The sequence below is a fragment of the Marmota flaviventris genome, chromosome 19, assembly GCF_047511675.1.
Source record: "Marmota flaviventris isolate mMarFla1 chromosome 19, mMarFla1.hap1, whole genome shotgun sequence".
NCBI lineage: Eukaryota > Metazoa > Chordata > Mammalia > Rodentia > Sciuridae > Marmota > Marmota flaviventris.
Genome location: NC_092516.1, coordinates 35,122,640 through 35,147,996, shown reverse-complemented (window position 1 = coordinate 35,147,996; position 25,357 = coordinate 35,122,640). Strand labels below are relative to the sequence as shown.

At 45.7% G+C, this 25,357-nt stretch overlaps 1 protein-coding gene across 1 annotated transcript in view; it reads right to left on the bottom strand.

Moving 5' to 3' along the window:
• Sdk1 (sidekick cell adhesion molecule 1) overlaps positions 1-25,357 on the bottom strand; it is an 886,283-nt gene that overhangs the window by 141,001 nt on the left and 719,925 nt on the right. The window contains exons 18-22 of the mRNA XM_027956222.2: positions 21,058-21,173; positions 18,921-19,113; positions 12,573-12,671; positions 6,124-6,315; positions 3,183-3,304 (exon numbers count right to left, since the gene is read on the bottom strand). Of these exons, the coding sequence (XP_027812023.2) occupies positions 3,183-3,304; positions 6,124-6,315; positions 12,573-12,671; positions 18,921-19,113; positions 21,058-21,173 (722 nt within the window). The remainder of the gene's footprint in view (positions 1-3,182; positions 3,305-6,123; positions 6,316-12,572; positions 12,672-18,920; positions 19,114-21,057; positions 21,174-25,357) is intronic.

Sequence of the window (25,357 nt, the reverse complement as noted above, 5' to 3'; positions counted from 1 at the left end):
TCCTTAGAACCTGTGAGTATGTTCTCTCACCTGGCGGAAGACTTTGAAGACATAATTAAGGTTAAGAGCCTTTAAACCAGGAGATTGTCCAAGTAGATCCAAAGCAAGCAGAAGAGTCCTTAAAAGAAGAAGAGTGCCAGAGACGAGGCTGAAGGAGGGGAGAATTAAAGTCTGAGACTCAACTCATTGTAACAGACTCTGAAAATTGGGGAGGGACCATGAGGCACAGAATACGGTGGCCTGTGGCAGCTGGATGGCCTAGCTAACAGATCCTCATAAACAGGATCTCAGTCCTGCAACTACAGGGAAATGGCACTCTGCCAACATTTTCATGAGTTTGAAAGTGAACTCCTCCCCAGAGCCTCTAGAAGAGACCCTGCCCTGGGGATGCCTTGAGTTTGGCCCATGAAACCCGTGTTGAACTTCTGACCTATAAAACTATGATACATTTGTGTTGCATAAGGCAATAAGTGTTTGTTAATTTGTGAGGGCAGTGATGTAAAATGAATACCCAATCCAAATGTGCCCCCAACTAAAAGGCTAGCTAAGTAGATAATCCCCAGTGCATGCCCTCTGGGGAGACCTGTCCATGGAAGTACAGGAAGTATCGAGGGAGCCATCTACATGGATAACCAGTGAGCTTCAGGATGCTGTCACACGAGGAGTGTGAAGTTCAAGATGCTGCCTTCCATGTAAGAAAGTGAGATATGAATATATGAATTTGCTTATGTTGCTGGGGGAAAAAAGAGATTAATTCCAAACCTAATACACGTAGCTATCTATGGGAGAGACAGGAAACAGGGTGAAGGGGGGACTAAGGTGAACATAAATTTCTCTGAATGTGACTTTTTAAAAAACAGTTTTGACTTTGAGATCATGAATGAATTATATGCTCCAAAATAAATTTAAAATTTTTCTAATAATATTCCTAAAGAAAATAATTTGATTTTTTTTCCTTTTTATTGGTTCTTTTAAGCAAAATAATTTTTAAAGAAATTGGTCATTAAAAATTGAAGCACAAAAATGAAATACATGAAACAAATTCACTTATTCTCTATTAAGCTGGTGGTTACACAGTCAAAAAAAAGAAAGAGTTACACAGCATGACTTTAGAACTCAATGTTTTGACTGTATATGCATTGTAAAATGTATCTTAGAGACAAACACTCAAATTGCATTTGATAGTTACACTACTAAAATCACCATTTTGAAACTCTTAATATAATAGTCACATAGAATAAATATTTATGTATGGGTTTCTAAAAAACACAATTTTAGCATAAGAAAAATGATATTTAATATATAAATTCAGGAATAATAATCTTAAAAACTGGAATGAGAATATTGATATGTATTCATCATTAAAAAAATTTTGTAGTTGTAGATGGACACAACTCCTTCATTTTATTTGTTTACTTTTTTCATGTGGTTCTGAGACTCGAAGGCAGTGCCCCTCACATGCTAGGCAAGCTCTCTGCCACTGAGCTACACCCCAGCCCATGTATTCATCATATTTTTAAAAATATCATTTCTTCTTTCTGTCCACTGGAAAGGTCTAGAACCAATGACCAACTGATAGCAATAATCACCCATCCCTCTGGTGCCAGGTTATGGTCCTTTAAGACTCCTCTACACTAAATGAAACCAAGGCCTATCAGATGGAGGGATGGCTCCACCTGAGCTTGGGGCAGGAAGGTACAAGCTGGGCCTGAGCGGCCTCAGAAAGCAAAGTAATCACCAAAAATAGGTGGCTTCCAGTAAGGGGGCCCAGGACAAGAAAGACTGCCCAGGCTAAAGATGGATGAATTTGGGGCTCAAAAAAGAATAATGACAGCAGGCGGCTGCAACATACTGAATATATAAAACCCTATAGCCCTATACTTCCATAATAAAACTCAGGGAAAGAGATAGCAGGCAAATAAATAAATAAAAGAGGGAAAGAAAAATCTTAACATTAAAAATAACAGGGATAATTGGTAATTAAAGGAAAAGATATCAAGGTTCTTCTACATTTTCTTCTAAGATTTCCAAAGTTAACTTCCATTATTTTGGTTTTCATCCACTGGGGATTGATTTTCTTGATTAGATGTGATGCAGGGACATATTGTTACATTTCTAAGTAAATAAATGTTCCAGCATCATTTATGGATTGATCCCATGTACATGGTTCACACTTTGAGGATCCTAGGTAGGTTTTCAGAAACGTCTGCTTGATGAAACTTGTTAAGATGTGGATGGACTCCATCCTGATTTATGGCCAGTTTCCAGGAGTGACAGCCTTACCATCACCCAGTGCCAGTGCAGGCATTAAAGCCACTAGGGTTTCACTGCAGACAATCACCGCTCGGAAACTTTACTGCTCTCGTAATCTGGCTCTTTATCTTTTTTCTCCTGCTTTTATTAGAACACAGAAGTGGCAGACTGTGGTATTCACCCCTGTTGGTGGGTCCTGTCCAAGTACATCCCTCTCACAGACACCCTAGCCCTGCAGTACCGCTGTGGGCCTTGGCATCAGAACCCGAGTCTTTCCCACGGCTCACTCTAGGATCCCGTGTGATCTGTGCCCTCTCTCACCATTCACTTCGCACCTCTGTGTGCTGCCTCCTGCTGCCCTCCAAACCCAACCTGGGAGTTCCTTCCTGAGAACCAGAGGTCCTTCCACCCAAGAGAGAACATTTCCCTGTTACAGCAGAAACCTCATCAGTTTTTGCTTATTGCTAAATCCTCCATGCCTAAAACAGTGCTTGGAGATTGAACATGCTCCAGAAATACTGTTGAATGAATGCATATTCTTTGACAGACAAGTTGTGCTAAACAGTCAATCCCATCAGTATATTTGGTAGCTGATTGTGATGCAGAAGTTTAAAAACAAATCAGTCAACTGGGTTTTCAAATTTGGGGTACCTATTTTGAAACAACTTGAATTTGAACTCTTATTCTCACTCTTTTGATCACCCAGTAAGTAGGACCCTGTCTTCCCTGGTCTTGGCACATCCTGTCCCCAGCATCTGAGTTGGTTCTATCCTCCCCTTCTCCTCCTCTAAGCACAATCACATCAATTGTCCCTATGTCCTTGCTGCTGCTATTGGGTTGTCCTGCAAGCATCATTCAACCGTCCCTCAAGGACAGATCCCTATGATACTTTCTGGAAACTTCAGCTTCTGGTTTTATGAGACACATACCTGCCCCTCCACAATCCATCTGGAGATGGATGTCTTCCCATCGTAGCCTGGCCGGAACTGCAGAGTAGCTGAGCGAGGGCTGATATTGGAAATGACCAGGTTGGACGGTGCCCCAGGAAGGTCTAGAGATGAATGAGAGAGGGAGGTGGGGTTAAATTCTGTCAAGACTTAGGCAGGTATCATGTCAGTTTTGTGCCAGTTTCTATACCAAGAAAGAGTTGTTTTTCAAAACAATGAAAGTAAAAAGTAGCAGAACTTCCTCCAGGATAGAATTGAGCCTGTCATCTACCAGGCTCCAGGCTACCTGAAGTGGCCCTAGGAGGCACATGTCTCATTTCTTTCTGAACAGACATGGTAGTTAATTAATAAGTACTTGTTGAATGAGCAAAGGGTGAATGAATGTAATTCCTCCCATCTGCTAAAACCACTAAGTGTTGTGTCCAGCTTTCTTTCATCATTCCCATGATGCCCTGGGAAGGAGGGTCAGGGAGGCCAGGGACAAGGATGGCTTCTAGGTAGAATGACATGGCAGGTGTTCAGGTCTTAGGCTTAGGCTTCTTGGGTCTGGTTTCCAAGACAACCAAATGCAGGTGACAGTGCAGAACTCTTTCCACTCTGCCTGTATTCCGTTGCTTTGGCAACGAGACAAGGTGGAAGGTGGGTGTGCGCAGAAGGAGGCTGCCATCATCTGAGCCTCCCCATGGCTCATGCTGTCTCGCAGACTAGACACCCTTGGGTGGGATGCTCCCCAAAGAACCTTTCCAACTCACGAGTGCAATACTGTGTGTTCAGATGAGAGATCTGATAATTTATATAATAATTTCGTATTATTTGTTAGGTGATGCACAATACCCTAGAGAAAGATAATGGGATAAAATGAAAAAAAGAAGATTTCAATTCAAGCCAGCTTTCTACCTGCAGTGTTCCTAAGGAGTGACTTCCTAACATGCGTTGCTGGGGCATTTAAAGGCACTTGCCAGGGACAATAAAACCACTTGGTCATCAGTTCAATATTGGCACACGCGGGGTCTCTAGGATCTCAAGGGTCCTTCTGCATCTAGTTTAATGAATTTGAAGCAGAAAATGTTTAAACTGGAGGACAAGAGACTCTTTTCGTTATATTCCTCAGCTCTCAGTCACTAATGGATATGAACCTCAAGAAGGGCAAACAGAACACAGCTCCCCAGAAGGGTCTGTCCTCACAGCATGCTGCCCACAGCTGATTCCTGTGGTATGCCGCAGGATGGCTCTCCAGCTGTAGGTGACCTGTCCTGCAAACACAGAACAGCAGCCCCCACTCCCTTCACCCTTGACTAACAGGCCTGATCTATTTGCCCCCAGATCGCCCCACTGCAGGTCCAGGTGTGGCATGGACACAGTAATGCTGGATGCAGAGGGCATCTGGAGGTCAGTGAGCCCAGTCTCCTGCCCTGGATAGACAGTGTCCAAGCCATCCCAATAAAACCCTGGTAACTCATGCACGGGTGTACTTCCCATGCTGCCCTCCGTCGGTGTGTGCAGCCCTTATAACAAATTAAACAGTGCCACATCATCACCAGTGTTCTGAGAGTACTAATGATATTTCAAATATGTGCTTTGGGAACTGGCTTAAGACACTTTAAATATGTGTTATGGGAACTGACTACTTGTGTAAGATAAATGAAGAGATGAAAAAGAATCTTTCTGTAGGTCAAAGACTTAAAACAAGGCTGAACTGCCTCAGAGCAGCGGTTCTTGAGTGGCATTCGGCTGCAGCAGCTTCGCCTGAGTACTGATGACCTCAGAGTCATTGCAGATCAGACCCTGGGGGAAACTCTGCTGCAGGATGGGCCTATGGATTTTGCACAGAGGCAGTGTGAGGGTCACGACTGGATGGGCAGAAAGACGTGCCCCTGTGTTCCCTGCTGGGGGTGGCTCAGTCCAAGGGAGCGCTCCTCCAGCAAGGGCCAGGGAGGGCAGAGTGTCTTGTGGCAAAGAACCACAGAGAACCTTATGACTAAGTGGCACCAGAGTGGCACCATGGGGGAGGTATGGGACAGCAAACGGTGGTTCACAGGAGGACTTTCACCCTCTTTGTTTTATGTGTCATGTATTATCTTCCAATCACGAATGCCACCCTCCCAGGAGAATAGTAGGGTCATGAAACCTGAACTGAAAGTGAGGCAAGTATGGGGACAGGTGTGGCTTCCCGTGGGTCTTTCAGACTTTACATATGAGGCAGTCATGTTTCTCTCAAATACGGCAAGCTGACATCTTTTAAATGGCAAGAGACTTATAGCTTTAATTAAAGAATTGCTCTGACCTCCCCGTGACATTTTCTCACATTCACATGTATTTCTGATTCTCTGCAAAAACACCTTTATTTTAAATGTAAACTTTACAATTGGAGAAAAAAAGAAATGGGTAGCAATTTTCTAAAGCTGGAATGAGTGTGTGGAACATTTAGGAAGATAGCCTGAATTTCAAAAGGACAGGTCTGAGTCTGGCGGCACTGGAGCGCCAGCTGGACGAGGGCAGCTTGCCAAGCACACCCCTAGCTCCGGCCCCTGCCCTCTGCCCCCTGCCTTCTGCCCCCTGCCCCTGGCCCATTCTTCCCACTGTCTCCTGCTCCTTTTTCTTGTTGAAACCCTCAGTTTGTACTTCTTGTAAAGTGAGTAAAGCTCTATGCTTCCTACTCTAAATGGCAACCTCTCCTTCCCCCTTAACACATTCCCACTCGCAGGAGAGACAAGGACAAGCCCCATCAGATAAGCTGGAGAGCGAGGCTGAAGGCAGCCGATGCCTGCTTAACCTCCTGCCCAGAGTGGTCCAGCAGGAGGCTGACACTCCGCCCTGTTCAAGGCATTCAGTGGGTTCTGCAAGGAAATGCCATTGACCTTGAGGGTCAGGAATCTGTACAGGAAAGATGAGAGCAGGAAGGGTGCTCAGGGATCTTACCGACCTGGGGGCACTCCAGAAGAGATGGTGGATGAGGTGGCCAGGCCCACCCCTGCTGCAGTCAAGGCTGCCACATCAATGGTGTAGGTGGTGAGGGAGGACAGTCCTTTGATTTTATATTCGTGTGTTGTGCTATTGAGGGTGTGCGTGAGCCGAGAGTCGTTCTTTCCATACACCTCCCAGGAAATCTGATAGCCTGAAAGGACAAACAGGAGTTGAGTTGTGACCCCCACCAGCCTGAGGACTGAGATGGATGTCATGCCATTATCTTGGCAGATCTGGGACAGCTGAGGCAAGGAGGAAGTTCAGCTAGATCTGCCAAGGTCACGGTGGGATTCATGGCCCTGCCCAAATGGAAATGAAGCAGGGCTCCTGCCTCTGTGCCCCACGGAAGTTCGCCATACCCCTTCTTTCACTGCAGTGGCAGTGTTTCCCCAACACAGTGAGCCTCAGGAACCTGGTGTGTAGACAAAGAGTGGCGGATGATTATCATCAGCTGCTTGCTCCGCATAGCTCCTCTTGTCTAGTTATGTGTGGTGCATTCTGCCAATATTTCCATTTTAAGAAGCTACTATTTTCGTGATATTGTGCTCTAAACCAATGGCTTGCTCTTGGGTTGCATCTGGTTTCTGGAATCCCTTCTACCTTTTCCTTTTTTAGATGATTGACAGACCACTCTTCCAGTTTGCAAAGTGCTGTCCCTGGAAAAGTTCCTTTTTACCTGAGAGTGTGAGTTTTGCTTCTAGCTTTCCTTCTTCCCTTTTTGGATATTCTGTTTTCTTAGCAAAATTTAATTTCCCCCTATACTCTCTTCGGTCCTGCAGGGCCTCATGATCACAATTTATCCAACTCTCACAACTTGAGGCTTGGAGAAAAAGAGATCTGACTAGTGCCTGAGTCACCTTCCTCAGAGGGGTAGAGAACGCTTAATGTGTCTTTTAAATAAAGAGGGAGACCGTGATGGAAAGAGCTCTTGGGTCCAAGATACAGGAAAATTGCTGAAAGCACTTGCTCCCCCTTCTCCTCAGTCAATAAGCTCGGGGATGCTAAAGCACCAGGATGCATCCTGACTTCCTTCTCTTTCTGATGAAAGTAATAAATAAAGCTGGAAAGTTGCATTTGTAGGTGAACAAGAATTTAGAGGAAAGCATCTTGGGACTTTAATATTTTAGAAAACAAAAAAAGAAAAAAAGACTAATGTCAAAACCAGCTCCCTACTCACTGTCCCTGTAGTTCTCATGCAATCTGGCAAGCTCAGTGTGCAGGCCCAGACACTTTCAAGCTGGGTGGTTCATCCAGGAACAGCAAAAGAACAAAGGTTCCAGAGGGGTGCTGGCCACAGTGCCACAGGGCCACCAGAATACCTGGAATTACACTGGCCAGTGGCTGGGTGGGTCTTTGCTCCAGCCATGTAGACCCCTGGGCCACCTTCCTCTGTGCAGGTTCCCACTACCTCTTGGAACCAGTCCCCTTTTCCTCTGCACAGTGCTGGCTTGCTGACTCCTGGCCACTGCCTCCTCCCAACTCCCCAGGGTTGGGTCTCAGGCTCTCCCTCCTAACCTGCTGCCCAGCCAGCTCATCTGTACAGACCAGCACTAAGATCACTAGGCTCCTCATTAGTTCTTTCTTTTTGGCTAATTTGAAATTTTGGAAATAATTATACAATTAATAAAACAAAAACCTTCAGGATAATGAATACTAACAATATCAAACAGAGTGTGCACAAGGTCCCTGGGAACATCCTAAGTACTCCTCATGTAACCCACATAGCACACCTTTGACACTGGAAAGCTGCCATCCTCATTTTACAAAGGGGAAATGGTACAGGGAGCTTCAGGAACTTGCTGGAAACCAAGAGGCACTTCTAGGTCCAGGCTTCTCCTCAGCATGACAATGTCCTGCCACCCATGCCAACTTCTCCATAGTGTCTGAAGAATGTGTCTCCATAGGTCAGACACATGACCTGACCTTGAGCTCATCAGGTCAACGTGGAGCTGAGACACAGCCATCCCAGCCTCTTTAGTAAGAACAGCATTGTTGGGATTTATTAGAATCAAAATTGATAATATGGTATGTTCAAATTGTTATGGATATGAACAAAAACCAAATGAACAACTAAGGAGCCTGCTCTGCTTAGCAAGGCCCTAGAAAAACATCATCAGGGAGAAAGGCCAGCCCGGACCTCACAATGAAGAGCAGCACAGGACACAGCAGCACAGGACACAGCAAGCCCACAGACAGACAGGGCAGTGAGCACGTGGCAGCTGAGGATGCCCTCCCACTCGTGTGCAGCTTTGGGGATGTGCTGGGTGGACCCAGTCGCTCTGGCCAGAGACTGTTTCATCTGGCTCTAGTGCCCCTGTATGAAAGGAGAGGGGAGGGGCGCCAGGAGCCGGGCCGGAGCCTCCAGCTTGCGTCCACCTGCTCCAAAAGGCTGCCTAACTGAGACTAACGACCAGAGGAGCTTCAGAAATAATTTTCTGTTGATCTGAAGTAAATTCTCTACAAGAGAGCAGTGCATCCAATCACAAACTGTCTGTCTGCATCCCGGCCCTCATAAATCAGAGTGTACAGAGGGAGGAGTGGAAGACACTGAAATTTACAATAAGAGTCCGATGGGCAATTTACTCGGGTGGGTGCTTGGCTGCCCCTGCTCAGCGTTTCCCTTTCATTCTGGCCCCAAATTAAAACTGAGGCACAGGGGGGCCTGATGTGGCTGGGCTGATAAAGCAGGATTTCCAATGGGCCCCAACCATACAGCGTGCAGGGCACAGGACCAAGCCATCAGCGAGGGGCCCATGCTCCTCCCTGCAGAGGCCTTCAGCATCAGCTGCCCTGAGGGCCAGGTCTTGGGGAGGCGCGTGGGCTCTGGGGGCCTCGGTGGCCTGCAAATACAGCTTTTCTTTTGCTATACTTGATAAAATACCTCCAGTACACAGAGACGTCCATGGTGCTGCTGGAATGTTCCATGGGAGAGTCTATGTGGGGTGCCACTGAGAGCCACACTGAGGGTAGGTGTCACAGAGAGGTGAGGGGGTGATTTTCCAGTGACACAGCCATCCACTTCACCCTTGGGAACCTTCTCCTCTATAGTACTGCTCAGACAGAGCATGGGCACCCATTGCAGTTTCTGAGGATGGGGTGTGCTTTATAGTGTGGGCAGAAACAGAAACACAGGCCACGTGCAGCGAGGTGGGAACAACATGGCCCCTTGAGAAGAGGGACAGAGTCTGTGGCAGCAGCCCAGGCAGTGGTGAGAGGCAGGCTGGCAGACTCCTACTTGGAAGAGCCCAAGCCTTCCGAAGGTCAAGTTCCACAATAAACCATAGGCGTTTGCTTGTAACTACAGGTATTTGTTTAAATAAAATACGAAAATGAGTTCATTAAGTCCTATTAGCTGGCAAGAACAGCTGATCATAAATTGGAAGTATTGGCACCCACACTTGGCTATGCAACTTGGGGAACTCAACCTACTCCACCTGCTATTCCCCCTCAGGCTTTAAAGTGAGAATGGAGACTGCACTGAGATCAGAGGGACAGGGCAGGCTACGCCCATGTCTGTGACAGGGACACCCTTCTGAGACAAGATGTCTACCCAGGAGTCTCATCCAGAGTTCTGGAACACGGCAGACTGCCTTGAAATGCCAACTGGGCAGAGAGGAATTGCCAGTCTCTCTCCCTTGGTAGCCTGTTTCTCAACTGGTGGCAAGCATGGCTTTGTTCAGTGCCAGGGTTACCCTGAGAGGTGCCCATACAAGGCCAGACTGAAGCTGTCTGGACCTGCACGCAGCCCTGCCAAGCCATGCACACCCCGCCCCACTCCCCGGAGTGATTTTCCATCCTTTTGTGGCATAAAGCAATGCTAACCAGTGGGCTCCTGCTCTCCATCGTGTCCCGCCTATCCCCACCATGTTGACTTCCTTCCACGCCAGGAGACAGGAGGGCTTTCTTAGTCTGTACACTCAGTGCCTGCAGTCCTGTGCCCGAGAAGACCTCATCCCAACAGACAGGGGTTTGAAGTCCAGTTGGGACAGTGCTACTTCCCAGTCCTGGACTGAGGCACCCCGAGTGGGTTTTAAAACATCGGCTTCTTGAAGGCAGGCCAGAGGATATGTTCACTTCATTAAAATGTCTGAGGTGGCATTAACTTCAGGGCCTGTGAGTGATCAGCACAGCCACCCTGTGAAGGGTTCGGTGGACATAGTTGCACGCGGAGCACATACCTAAGGGCAGTGGCAGGCAGACGCCGGTTCTGCTGCTGGAAGGAGACTGGAGTTAGGGTGGGGACAGTTCCTGGAATGGCCACTGGGGTGCTGAACTCTTTGCAGTGAACTCCCAGGGCAGTGACCTTTGCTGCGGTGACACACAGGGTGTCTGACACCTGTTCCTACCACATGCCAGATGGAGTTCAGCGTCCCAAGGAGAGTGTGGCCCTCCTCTGTACACCCTATCCTCTCATAGCAGAGTTTCTGGCTGTTGCTGTGATATAGCATGAAACAACACTGTGAAGGAGGAAGTCAAAAAGTAACAGGAAAATCCAGGAAGCCCAGTTAGATGAGCCCACGGCTCAAGAAGCAGGACAGCACCAGTAGGGGCACACAGCCCACTGCGAGCACCTGTGGCCAGCGAGGGAGGAAGAGGGTACTCTGCTCTTGATGTGCATCATTTTAAATGGCTGTTAAGCTGTCAGCACACAGGCCCTGATGTCATCTGGCCCTACTGAGCAGGCCTGCCAGGAACGTCCTTGGCCGAGGGCTTTGAGAGACATGCAGGAGGCTGTGGACAGGGGAGAGAGGGTTCCCCCATGGGGCAGGGGCACAGTTCACCTCTGGGTCCACATTTGATGATGCAGAGGAGAGAATGGATGCCAGTCCTGGTGCTGGCTGGGCCACTGTAGGTCACGTGACCATGGGAGTCACTGCCCTAGCTCAATGTTCCTATCAAGTGGATGGGTGCAGGCTGTGCCTCTGTAGTGGTAGAGGCTGTGCCTCCTGCAGCTTTGAGGTGCCTGGGCAACAGGGTGCCCCGGGTGGTCACTGTTGTCGTCCAGGATGCTGGTGGCAGGAGGAAAGGATCACAGCCCTGTGGCAGTGACAGGCCACCTGTGCTCATCTGTAGGCTGCAGGTTCCTTGTGCAGGTTTTCAGACACAGTGGACAGCAGGTATTTGCTCCAGGAACCACAGGGAGCTAAAGTTCCCTGGGTCTGAGAATGTGACCACTGTCATGTTGTGAACAGCTCAGGCTCCAGACTGACATGTGTGCTGACAAATGACTCACTCAGAGCTGGGACCACCTGGACCCTAAGGGCCCGACTGCAAAATACCTAGGAGAAGCCTTTGATGGGATATGCCATGCTATTGGCAAAGTCCCTAGTGAGTACTGACATATGTACTCAGTGTGTGTGTGGCCAAGCAATAAGAATATGAAGTGGCTTGCTTAAAATTCCAAAAAAATATTTTGGAAGAGAAAAGGGCTGCTCACTGGTGGCTAAGCGGCTCAGGGCCAGCTGGTGGGCCACCCCCTCAGTACAACTTGCCTCAGTTAGTCCTCAATAGCCCTGGGGGGTGACATGGTCCACAGTTGACACAGGGCCTGGGAGGTCAGCTGCAGTGCCCACAGTGGAAGAGAGGCCTCCCAACTTCATCCGAGGCTAAAGCCTCTGCTGGTTTCATCAAACCAAGATTTCTTTCTTTTCAAACTGAGATTTAAATTGAGCTTTAACCTGAACAATTTTCAGAAACCTCTTCTATAAAATAATCACTGAAAGTCCTACAAAAGGTGAGCTGCTTCCTGGAGGCACCTCACACCACAGGAGGGGAGTCTCACTGAGAGGCAGCCATGTGCGCCCAGGCCTCCTGGGCACAACTCAGAAGCCCTCTCAGGCTAACAGGTAAGGCGATCTCCTCGTTCTTAGGTTTCTCGCAGTGGGGAGGGCCTGGAAGGGGGGATTTGGATTCAGGTGACCCCAGCTTTCTTCTGGCCTTGCCACTCATGGCAGTGGGGTGAGAGCCAGGACCTGGCAGGCAAGCATCATGGTCACTGCCTAACTGGCTGCATGTTGGGAACCTGCTGCAGACAGCAGGCTTTCAAAGAACACTTGCCGAATGACGGAAAGGTCCCCTACCCTCTGGCCAGAATATCAACCTTTGCCTTACCACAATACTAAGCAAATATCTCATAAAATGACCAATTCCTATTTAATCAAAGAGACTTTTAAGGCTTTTGACTATAAGGAGAACAAATCCCCAAACTGCCCACACAGTAAAATGACTCACACCTTTGAGTGGCCCTGGCCCAGGGGCTGTGACTGCCACATGGCTAGACAGACATTTCTATTATTCCGAGAGGGCCGTGATGGGCGCCCACTCTCCACTTTTCTGTCGGGGACCGTCACCACCTCTTTGTGTAGGGCACGCTTGTTGTTTCCTCTTGTGGGACTCAGGAACAAGTACCTGTAATGATGCCGTTTTTCTCCAGGGGCTCCTGCCAGCTGACCTTGAGAGATGTGTCTAGAATCTCCGTGAAGCTCAGATGTCCCACAGCTCCTGGTCCTACCAATTAAAAATAGAGGCACCTGTCAACATGAGAGCCCAGTTCTCTTTTAATCATATTTGGCTGGAAGATTCCAACTATGAGTAGGAAGAAGTGAGTAATGGCCAGCAGAAATCTGTAGGAAACATCAGGAAAAGTACACAAGGTTCAAGGGAAACAGGTTTAAAGTTGTCCTAGGTATCACTGCATGAATTATTTTGCCCACTCTACCCCAGCCACATAGAGAACTGAAGCAATGGGCAGCAGGAGATTTATACATAAATCATGCTCGGTCTTTCTCCTTGATCTAATCTAAGGTAGAATAATCAGGTGGGCTATATTCTAAACAGATCACTCTCATGGAGTGTCCCTTGATGGACAGACATTTGCAGCCATGTGTCTGGCTTATGTGGGGCTATGGGTCCTTTCAGAAGCTAGAACAGGGATGTCTTAGCCCACACTAGGACTAGCCCACACCTGGCCCACAGGCAATGCATGCCAGACTGATCCAGAATTCCGGACTCCAAGACCCCTCTCCTGAGGGATTCCAGAGGGGCAGACAGGTGCAAGAGAAAGTGCCAGCAAAAAAATGGTTCCTTTCTAGGAATTTCTTTGCACTCTAGCCTTTCTGCTAAGGGAGTGTGGAACAGCAGAGACAAGGTTAGCCTGGAGGTAAAGCTGGGTTTGAGACCTGGCTGCACTGTGCACTATCTCTGCAATTCAACTCTCAAAGCCTTGGTTTGCTCATCTGTGAAATGGGAAAATAAAAATAATTCTACAATGTAATGTGAGAATAAAATTTAATAAAGTCCAATTCTGCCTTGACACTGAGGAACTCCTCGGTGAACATTAATTGCTATCATTATTAATTATTGGAAGGACCATCCTATCACCAGAGGATATTGTCCAAAGATTAGATTTCTGCCAGTGGAGAATAGACTTGAGAAGCCACAACATGAGTTACCAACCCAAGCCCAGGCCCTGCACAGTGAAACAACCCACTCAAGGACACAGCCATGAAGCACAGTCCAGCACGTGGGTGGGTAGATCTGCTTGCTATCCAGGACAGCAGGGCAGGGAATGGGGAGGCTGCAGGCTAGACAGCAGCTCTCTGGGCAGTGCACCTCAGTTTACAGCCCTTTGCAGCTCCTGCAGCCCCCCTGGTGGGCTCAGCCCAACCTGCCTGGTGGTCAGAAGGTAGAAGAGGACACTATAGCCCAGGGGTGACATTCTTGCTGATGCTGGGCACTCCCAATTTAACTTGGTCTCTTGACAGTGTCAGTGGCTATTTGGGGCCTGGGGTATAGGCAGATGGCAATGAAAATGTTTAGGAGGTGGCTTTTAAGGTGGGAAGATGGGCTACACAGTCCAGCAGGCCCAGTGCTAAGTGGCACCTCCCAGATATCCCTCTGTCCACGGTTTACAGCAAATGCACCTGGTTTGCTCAGATCTGCTCTGAGTCCTGCCACCCTTCTGAGCCCGCTGTCCTCTGACAGTGCTCCCATGCCGACCCCTCTCAGCCCAATTCAGGAGAGATGCAAATGAAGAAGTCCTAAAGAGAGGGTGGGAAGAAAGGGTGGTTCGAAGGCAGAATTGGAGACAGAAGAAGAAAAGAAGAAGCTTGGAGGTGAGAAAGGACACTGCTGGTGTGTGCACATCAGGTGAGCACCTGCTCTTCTCCTATTGACGGTGCTGTGCCATCCAGCTCTCATGAACCTGATGGGGAGGACTGCACTGAGATCCTTTTAGTGGTAAAAAATGCAATTTTTTTTTCAAACTTAAATATGAACACATGAAGTCTAGGGTGCGGCTTGTCCTGCAGGAGAGGAGGGTTGGCAGGATCCTTGCAGACATGCCCCTCCCTGCAGTCCTTGTTCTGGTTCCCACCAGCCTTTCCTGCACAGGGACAGATTTTTAGGTGAATTCAATACCTAGTTCCCAACTGGTATGCTGACAAAGCCTTCTAACACAACTTGTGACTTTTAAAAAATGGTAACAGCCTTGGAAACCACATTCACCTGCAAAAGACTTTAGGATGAGCTCAGGCACTCTGACAAACGCAGCTTCCTCGCTTGGAAGATGGTAAAATAGAATGGCTGTCAGGACCGCCTCATCACCCTGCAACCATGAGCCCCCAGAAAAATATTCTGACAGGTTTTTGAACTGTCTTGTTCTTTTTCGATCGATGGAGTAGCAAAGAAAGCTTTTTGCTCCTTTTATATTCTCAGTGTATCTGCTTCCTGGATTTCTGCCCAAAAATGCTGTCCTCCAGCTCTGCTGGAACCAGCTGGCAATGTCTGGGCATAGATTTATACTGTTTCTCTTTACTGTCCCCCCTCCTCCAACAAGCTCCCTTGGAGCTTTAGGAAAGAAGGCCTGCTGCAGGTGGAGCTAAATGCAGCTGCCTGGGAGCCAGGGCCAAGGCCATTGCCAGGGACCACACACACAGAGGCTTCTCCCAAAGGCTGTGCTCCCTAAGCCAACTTTGTCCCACCTTCGACTTCACATTGACAAGGATGCTGCATCCTTCTAAATAGGTTAAATAGGCTCCCTGCCTATAAAATAGTTCCAATTAGAAAATTCTAAAAGGATGACCTTACTTCTTATTTTCTCTGATGGAGAGTACATAATATTTATGGCTGAAAAGCAGATGTCACAGCAAAATAGACATGTTTTAAAAGTACTCATTGAACACTTTGCCAAGGGCCACCAAGTCTTGACAAATTCAAAAGAACTAAAATCAGATCATGTGTGTTTTCTGGCCATAATGGAGTCAGATTGGAAATCAACAGCAGTAAGACCACAGGAAAATTTCCAAACACGTGTTAAATAGCATATTTCCAAATAACCATAGGTCAAACAGGGGGTCTCAAAGGAAATAAATACATAGAATTGAGTGGAAATGAAAGCATGCATATTGAAATATGTATAGTGCAGCTAAAACTGTACTGCGAGTAAAATGTATAGTACTAAAATGTTTACACTGGAAATAAAGAAAGGCCTCAAATCAATAACTCAAGTGCCTATTCTCAAGAAATTTGAAAAGGAGAAAAAAATCCAAACTAAGCAGAGGGAAGGAAATAATAAATAGCAGAAATCAATGACACTGAAAATAGGAAACAATACAAAAATCAACAAAACAAGAAACTGATTCTTTCTTAAAATATCAGCAAAATTGATGGCCCTCTAGGAAGAATGATAAAGTTTAAAAAGAAGACACAGGTAACCAATATCAGGAACAAAATAGAGAACATCTCTACGGCTCCTGTAGCCTTTGAAAAGATAATAAGGGCAGAGCTGGGGCTGTAGCTCAGTAATAGAGCACTCTCCTTGCATGTGTGAGGCACTGGGTTCGATCCTCAGCACCACATAAAAACAAAATAAAGGGGTTGTGTCCAACTACAAATAAAAAAGTGTTTTCAAAAAAACTTCTTATTAAAAAATTTTAAAAAAGAAAAGCTAATAAGGGAGTTTTACAAACAATTTCACATTCAGAGATCCAAACTCTTAGAAGAATGATTCCTTGAAAACCACAAACTATTAAAACACAACTGAGGTGAAACAAACAACCCGAATTGTCCTATAACCATTAAGCACATTGAATTTATTATTAAAACTTCTCTCCAAGAGAAATTTCCAGGCCCAGAGGGTTCCAATGAAAATTTCTACCAAACTTTTGAAGAAATATCAACATGAATTTGACACAATTTCTTCCAGGAGACGAGAGAAGGGAATGCTTCCAATACCAAAACCAGACAAAAGACAGTCCCCCCAAAAGAAAATCACAGACCAATATCTCATGCAATTAGATGTTAAAGTCCTCCACAAAATATCAGCCAAGTGACTCCAAAAGCAGATAAAAAGAATTATACACTGTGAGCAGGTGGGGTTTATTCCAAGTACACATGGCTGATTCAACACTACAGAATCAATCAGTGTAATCCAACAGATCAACAGAGTAAGAAGAAAAATCGCATGATCGTATCAACTGATGCAGTAAAAGCATGTGATAAAAAATCAAATATCTATTTGAGACAAAAACTCTCAACAAATTGAGAATATAACAGCGGGGGACAGCCTCAACTTGACAAAGAACATCTACAAGAACTACCCTGCATAACAGTGAGAGACTTTTCCTTTGGAGATGGAGAACAGGCAAGAGTGCCTGCTCTTATCACCCCCACTCAAGGTAGACTAGAAATTCTAGATACTACAAATAAGGCAAGAGAAGAAACAGAAGACATGGATTATAAAGGAGGAAAGGGAGGAAGGTGGTGTGGTACTGAAGAGGAACCTCAAGGATCTCTGTGGTTTCAGGACCATTCAGGTTCTTGAATGTGGTGGTGGATAAACAAACCTACACTTGATAAAATGTGTAGAACTAAACATACACATTTACACAGATGAGAACCAAAAACCTGGAGAAATCTAAATCAAGCCATTGAATGCAACCAACATTAAAATCCTGGATGTGATGCTACATTATAGTTTTGCAAACGTCAGCAATGGGAGAAACTGGGCAAAGGGTACATGGCCATCTCATTAGTGATTCTTACAACCTCATGGGAATCTATTACTCTCTCAATAAAAGTTCATTTAAACACAAAACAGAGAGCAGATCAAAGATGTAGTGTAAGACCATCCAGGATCAATTGATGGTAACAGCAGAGTTGCTTTAGATCTTTTTTTAGGGGGAAGTCAAGTCAATGGTCTCAGAAGGTCAAGACACTCATGTTCTGATCTTCCTGATATAGACCTTGTGTCAATGGCAAGGTGGCTGCACTATGGTGGATGGCTGAAACCAGACTGCTCAAGGTCTGGGAGGGCATAGAGGACAGAAGGTAAAAGCAATAGTTTATAAGGAAAGGAAATAAGAAGCCAACTGGAAAAGTCCATGGGGCAGCAAGGCCACAGAGTTGCCTGTCCAGGAAGAGGGAGACCTGAGCATGTGTGGGCTGAAGAGGTGCCATGAGAAGTGACGGGGCAGAGAAGAGCCGATGATCCTGGGAGATGGGGGAAGAAGAACCAGGGTGGGAGAAGGGTGGCGTCCCAGGGGGCACAGGCAGCTGGTCTTGGGTAGCCTTGATGTCTGCAGTGTCACCTGCTAGAGTCAGAGCAGAGGTGAGTTCAGGAAGCTGAGCCATCACCAGAGACCAGCCAAGACCTGAGAGAGGTGCAGTGTGGCCCTGGATGACCGAAAAACACACCTCCCCTAGGTTAACTCTCCTTATGAAAGAAATCATGGCAGAAATTTTAAAAATGCAGAAAAATTCAAAGGAAATGTAAAAACAAAATATCCATAGTCATTCCACATGCAGACACTGACTCAAAATTATGTACAAATGTACCTTGGAAAAATCTGGATCGTTTTATAGACTATTTTTTTTTCTTCACTTAACATTATACTATGACCATTCTACCTCAAAAATTTTGATCTTTACGGTTTGCGTTTTTTAAAAAATATGTATTTATTTATTTTTTTAGTTGTACATGGACACAATACTTTTATTTTATTTATTTTTATGTGTTGCTGAGGATTGAACTCAATGCCTCACACATACTAGGCAAGTGCTCTACCACTGAGCCACAACTGCTTTTTGTTTTTTTAATAACTATAAATTTATTATATAGTCAGTTCATAATTTTTTTCCAATCCTCTCCACTTGGGACATTTGCTTGCTTTTCTTTTTTCTTGTTCTTCCAGTTGCAAATTACTGTAACATGTCTCCTTGGACACAAGGTATTGTTCTGTCTGTGATGATTATCTCAGGATAACTTCACCAGCCAGTGTCTTCCTATCCCACGGGTTGGTTTGGGAGCAGAGGAGGAGCTGAATGGAATCCAACAGTGGAGATAATGCAAAGCCAAAGTCAAGGAGCTCAAAAGAGCTGGGTGAACACCCCAGGGCAGAGTCAGAAGTAGAATGGGCTGGAGAACATGAATGGCAGTCAAGGAAGGTGAGTGGACTAGAAATTTAAATCTTGGTGATGAGCTAGCTCATCATGACTTAAGGAGTAGAAACAGGACAGGGCTAGTCCCCCATCTCTGTCCCCGAGCTCCTTCCTCATTCCTTGGACCACCTTCCCTGAAGCACTATCAGCTGTCAGCGACTTACCTTCCCCAGATGAGCAGCCTGCAGGCCCTCTGGGAACACGGGGCTTCTTCATGCCTGTCTCTGCCCTGGCCCAGTGCTGGAAACAGCGGCCACATCTGTCGTCAACTGACTCTGGGAGACAGGCCTAGGGAGACGCATGGAGAGGAATACTCACTGTCCTCATGCGTCCACACGAGCTGAGGTGTGCTTGGAGGCCCATCGCCTGGGGTGGTGAAACACAGGACCGACGTGAAGTAGGCAGTGAACTTCTTCAAGTTTGTTATGTACCCATGGTGGATTCCATGGAAGTCTGGGGCAATGGTGACCACAGCGGCTGCCTCAGGGACATCTGCTGGCCATGCGAGAAGCTGGAGTGAATGGGTTAAAAGAAGTCCTCTTAATTGAATTCCCTCACTCCAGACTACCAGAATTTTATTTTGCAATTGGTAGGATAAGCTCAGTCACCATTAAATAAGCCCATAAATCTTACACATTATAACCTCATTTCAAAAAGAATGAATTTCAAAGACCTCAAAATTATTGCCTACAAATGTACATATACACGCACATATTTCATACACATATATAAGTAAAATAACTAACTCATGGAATAATGGATGTTCCCTCAAACCTTCACTGAAAGAACATGTCGATTTTTTAAAATCAACAAGTAAGAAATAAAATGACATCATTTTTAAATTCAAAGTAAGGAATAAAATGACATCATTTTAAAATTCAACTGTATCCATCTAAGGAGACAAACACATATATCTCTCCAGATAGGTGTCTACTATGATTCAAGAAGTTTAATAGAAACAACCTTAATTATTTATAATTGATATCACACTGGTTTCCTGAAAGAGATTTGAGGAGAGTGGTCAAAATTATTTTATTTTTTACTTTGTGTTTTGGGGACTGAACGCAGGGCCTTCTCGTGCCAAATAGGTGCTCTTCCACTGAGCTCTACTCCCAGACCCTGGTTAAAATTTTAAAGCAATGGAGTAGATGCACACATTCCATGGAAAGTAGCTTCATGCTGTGGCAACATTATGTAGTGTGAGTTTTAATTCCTTTGACACCAAACATCTCTAGGACTAATTAGTTCTGAGAGCTGGCGTGCTGCAGGACACACAGCGCTTCCAAGCAGATCAAACTGACAACTGAGCCGTCAAATAAGCGCGGTAGTCTTGCGATCAGACCTGGCAGGAGAGGCAGGGGGGCCGAAGCATCTGGGTTGAGCCGTACGATTTTCTTTCAAAAAAGCTTCTGACTTTAGATACTTCTGAGGAAAAGGGAAACACAGGGCAAACTTCCAGCCACGGAGGTTTCTACCCTCCTCGCAGACAAACAAGTGTTTTAGTTAGCTGAACTGAAATCTGAGGAAAAATACAACAATGCGTACCTGGGGAGTGACCTCCTCTGAAATTGAAATGACCACAGATTCAAGCAAAGAGGACAGAGCCCCTTCTTGACTCCTGAGTCTGCCAGGATAGAAGATTATATGGGGTATGTGAAAGGCAGGCAGGCTCCTAAATCCAACCAGGAGAAGGTGACTCAAGAGGAAGATGAACCCTGTTCTTGGGTTGTTTGTTTTGGTTCTGATTTGTTGTTACTGGGGATTGAACCCAGGAGCACTAAGCTATATTCCCAGCCTTTTTTATTTGGAGACAGGGCCTCACTAAGTTGCTGAGGCTGGCCTCAAATTTTCAATCCTCCCGTCTCAGCCTCCCTAGTCACTGGGATTACAGGTGTGTGCCATTGTGCCTGGTTTGAGTCATACTTTTGGAAATTGCATTTGAGCCAATCTATGAAGATAATAGATTCCGGTAACTAAGGACAACAGAAGTTGGATGGTGGGAATTTATCTGTGTCTCTAATTCAGTTTGGTCAAGTATCCTGTCTCACTTCTTTAAGCAGAACTCCCTGAAGCAGGGAGCAGGAGGAAGAAGCCTCCTTATCCAGGAGGAGACTGTGGCTCTTGCACAGCATGCTCTGCTCTGAGTGTGCATTTGCCAGCAGCCTCCCTTCCAGGAAGAGTGGCAGGGACACATGCTGACTCCAATCAACCCTGACACATCTCCCAAAGCCATTGAAAATGAATGCCTTTCTCCTAAGACTCTGCTCTTTTATGTATGAGGCCATCTCCTTGCTGACTGATCATTTGAGTTCTGAGCCAGGAGAGCTGATGATAAGACCTTGGATAAATGGTGACCCTACCAAGGTCAAGATGCTCTGTATTTCATGCACGGGGTTTTCCCTGATCATCACAGACCACGAGAGCCACCCAGAGGCTCCAGACTGAGGCCCGGTACCTTGTATCCCTGGTTGATGCCGTTGATAAACTGCTGCGGGGGTGGGTTCCACAGGAACTGCACAGTGGTGGAGTTCACCGCTTCCGCCTGCACGTTCTGTGGGGGCGCGGTCGGCACTGTTCCAAGGCGGTCATTGGAGACAGCAAAACAAATGGCAGGCGGCACAGTGGAGAGGAGAGATGAAAAAGAAACCCTTAGCCGCCACTCACAACTCACAGGCAATTACAGGACGGAGACCGGGAAGTGTGAGGGATGTTTCTGGAAGCTGAGAGTGGCATCACAAAGAGGGGGAATTGGGCTATTTCTCATTTTCTATTGGGAAATTCCTTAAGGCATAGGCAGAAAACTGGACCAGATCATCTTCTCATTCCACATGAGAGCCTTTCCCACAGATTCAAGATGGACAGCAAGCGAGCCTTTCTCTAATTCCTTTTCTCAGTTGCCCGATAGTTGAGACGGAGGCGAGGTGTCATCTAGAAACCCCCCACCATTACCTACCTCTGTGTTCAAGCTCAATTATTCTTTCTATATAAAAAGCAAGCAAGCAAAACAAAAACACTGCCACTTCCTGTACGCTTTGGTTGTTGATACATTTGGAAGCAAAACTTCCCTGGGTCAACCTCAACAACTACTTTGGGCTTTCCCACGGTTTCTTTCCTTCACTGAACAGCTACAGGATCCACTGATGCACCTTTGAGGGCTGTGCGTCCTGGCCTAGTGCTCCTGGAATGGCGAGTGGGGAGAAACGTGCCTCCACTCTGGAAGGGATGGAAGCTTCATTTGGTCTAGACTGAAAGAAAGGCTCAAGCTGGGAGGGGGCCGACCTGGAGAATGGCACTCTTGCTGGGGAACAGTGAGACCAGCATGGCATTAGGAAGGCGCCTGTGAGGTGGGAAGTAGCGAGCGGAGCCAGGCAGGGCATAGGGCGATAGGAGTGAGGACGTGGCCGGTCCCCTTGGGGTTGACTAACACACCCTGCACAGTGGCTGGCCATGCGTATGGTGGGGAATGGGGGATTGAAAACTTTGTGGAAAGGGCAGTGGTGCGACAGGACTGGCTTTCCCAGGAGGGCAACCCCTGTAGCCTGCAGAGAGCAGCCACTGGCTGGACCATCAGACCTTCTGCAGGACAGCAGGATGGTCCTGGCTCTTCAGGTCCGTGTTCCAAAAGTGAGGCACAGAAGACCAAAGGATCCTTTGACTTCCAGGAGACAATGCCAGGGTCTCCTGCCCCACAACACATGGTCCTGTTAAAAATCACTGCACTTCCCATGGCTCTCACATCATCAGGCAGAGATGGGAAACATGAGCATCACCAAGCCGAGTTGTGCTGTCGTTCCACCTGCTGCTGACCTTGGCCATATCATCCCCTCATCTTTCCCTCCACAACTCACCAAGGAAACTGTCTGACCTCCCTCTCAGCACCCATGTGAAACTGTGGATTAAAAATGGCACAAGGACAGCTATGCCTGGAATGTAGTTCAAATTACAAGAAAATATGGGGCTCCCCAAGGAGTCTGCCTCCCGTCCCTCAATGACCACTGTGCAGTTGGGTGAGGAAAACAAGCTGGCTTCCTCTACAGACTACTGCTGTAGGCTGGAGTGGGCTTCTTGACAGTATAGAGTCCTTGGGAGCCACAGAAACACACATAGTATGCTTTACATACACAGAAACAAAGATGCAAATTCTCAGTGTTTCCCTGGAGAATTTCACCAAACATTTGGGGAATAATTTAATTAGTTCTCAAGCATTACCCTGATAGCAAAATCAGAATAAAAGAACATTTAAAAAAAGAAAATTATAGACTAATATCCCTCCTGAACACAAGTTCAAAAACTCCTCAACAAAATGTTAGAAAATAAAATTCAGCAGTGTATAAAAATCATAATCTAGCCTGATCAAGTGGGATTTATCTTATAACTGCAAGGCTGGTCCAGCATTTGAGTATTAATCAAAGCAAAATGCCATATTGATAAAATAAAGAACAAACACTGTCATCTTAATGGGTTTAGAAGAACATTTAATAAATTATAACATCCAGTGAGGATGTTTTTTAAAAAATCCACCTCTCAGCAAAGGAGAAATTTAAAGGAAGTTCATAAACTTGATAAAGTATATCTACAAAGCACCTACAACTGATGTCTCATTTAAGATGAGAGGCTGAGAGCTGACTCTAAGATCAAGGTTGAGAAAAAAGACACCTTTCTCTTCATTCCTATTCTGGAAACCCAAATCAGGACAGTAATGCACGAAGAAGTGAAAGGCACACTGATATAAAAGCCAGGGAAGCCGCTCTTTATTCACAGAGCATATGATTGTCTATGTGGAAAATTCCCAAGAGTGAACACAATTAAAGCTTCTAGAACTAAGTGAGGTTAGAACGTTCACAGGACACAAGATCAAAATACAGAAATCAATTATATCTCCAAACACAGGCAAGATACAACTGGACACTGAAATTTTTAAAAAATCAGTGCTGCTTAAGGTAGAAATAAAAAGATAAAATAGACACAAACACTGTACAAGGTTTATACTGTGAAAACTAGGAAACCTGATCAAAGAAAGCAAGGACCTAGGTAATGCAGTCACAGCATATCAACAGGATGGAAGACAATGGAGGAGAGAGGACCATCTGATCTCCACAGGGAACTAATCCCAAAGTCACAGCTGGATACTTCTTAGAAATTGAAAAGGTGATTTTAAAATTTATATAGAAAGGCAAAGTAATTAGAATAGCCAAAACAATTTTGGAAAAAAAAATGGACAAACTTTAATACTTAAAGACTAACTGTGAATCTACTAATTAAAACAGAGTGATACTGGAAGATGGATGGACACATTGATTAATGACCTAGAACAGAATCCAAAAATTACTCAACATATATCAACTGGTTTTCAAAAAAATCACAAAGATAATCTTTCCAACAAATGATGATGAAGAAATTATATATCAGTATGCAAAAAAAAAAAAAAAAAGAAAGAAAGAAAAAGAAAAATCTAAATCTATACCTCACACCATCAATAAAAACTAACTCAAATGGATCACAGGGGTAAGCACAAGCCTATAATTATAAAACTTCCAGGAAAAAAATAGTTGTGACATTGGGTAAGGCAAAATTTCTCGGGTACAGCACCAAGGACACAATCCACAAAAGAAAAGATAAGTTTGATTTCATCAAAATAGAAAACTTCTTTTCTATGATAAACATCTGCTAAGAAAATGAAAAGACGGCCAGGGACTGGGAGGCAGTGTCTGCAGTGTCATCCGATATCTGATAAAAGACTGTTACTCAAAATACATCAGGAACTTTCAAAATCCATTGACAAGAAAACCAAAAACTCAAAATGTGGATAAAGGAATCAAATAATTACCTCATCAAAGAAAATATGTTGGAAAATAAGCAGGTGAAAAGACCCTCAGCATTGGTGGCCACAGGGAAATTAGAACCAGGATATGACACCACCTTTAACTGATGAAAGGGCTAAAATAGAACAAAGAACAATAACATTCAAATGCTAGTGAAGATATGAGGCAAATGACACACTCAGTAGCTGGGAACAAAGTGGTACAGCCAGGCAGAACAGGTTGCAGTTTCTTAGAAAGCTAAACGTGTAGTAGCCACAGAACCCAGCCATCCTGCTCCTAGGAATCTGTGCAAAAGTGCAACACTCAAGTTCACATAAAATCTGTTTGCAATGTTTACAGCAGCCTTAATAATCCCCCCAAAACTACAAAGAGCCCAACTGTTGGCCAACTGGTGGATGGGTAAACAAACTGTGCTACCTCCCTGGAGGGACACTGGTCAGCAACAAAGGGAGCAAAACTACTCATACAGCAGCAACCTGGTGACTAGATTACAGGGAAGGAGCCAGATTCCAAAGACTACATGTGGGGTCACTTCATTCACTTTATTCTCTATAAAAGACAAAATCGCAGGAAGAGAAAGAATCAGTGGTTGTCAGGGCCTGGGTGTAGGGGTAGAGGGTTGAGCATAAGGGGTAGTGTCAGGGAAGCCAGAGAATATGGAAATATTCTCTCTCTCAACCATGGTAGCAACTGTGGACTAAAAATGGCTGTGGAACGTAAGGTACTGTGGCCCAGAAAGGGTGGATTTTACCAGATGTTAAATATACCACCATAAATTTCACTTTAGACATGCTGAATTGGTGGTCTCTATGCTAGGGCCCCTTGAATGTGCGTTCTCTGACTCCTTTGACCAACAGGATATGATCTAGGCCTTGATGAAGTAGCACGTTTCCCTTTCTGGGAGCAGAAAGTGGTGTTACTGGAGAGGACGGG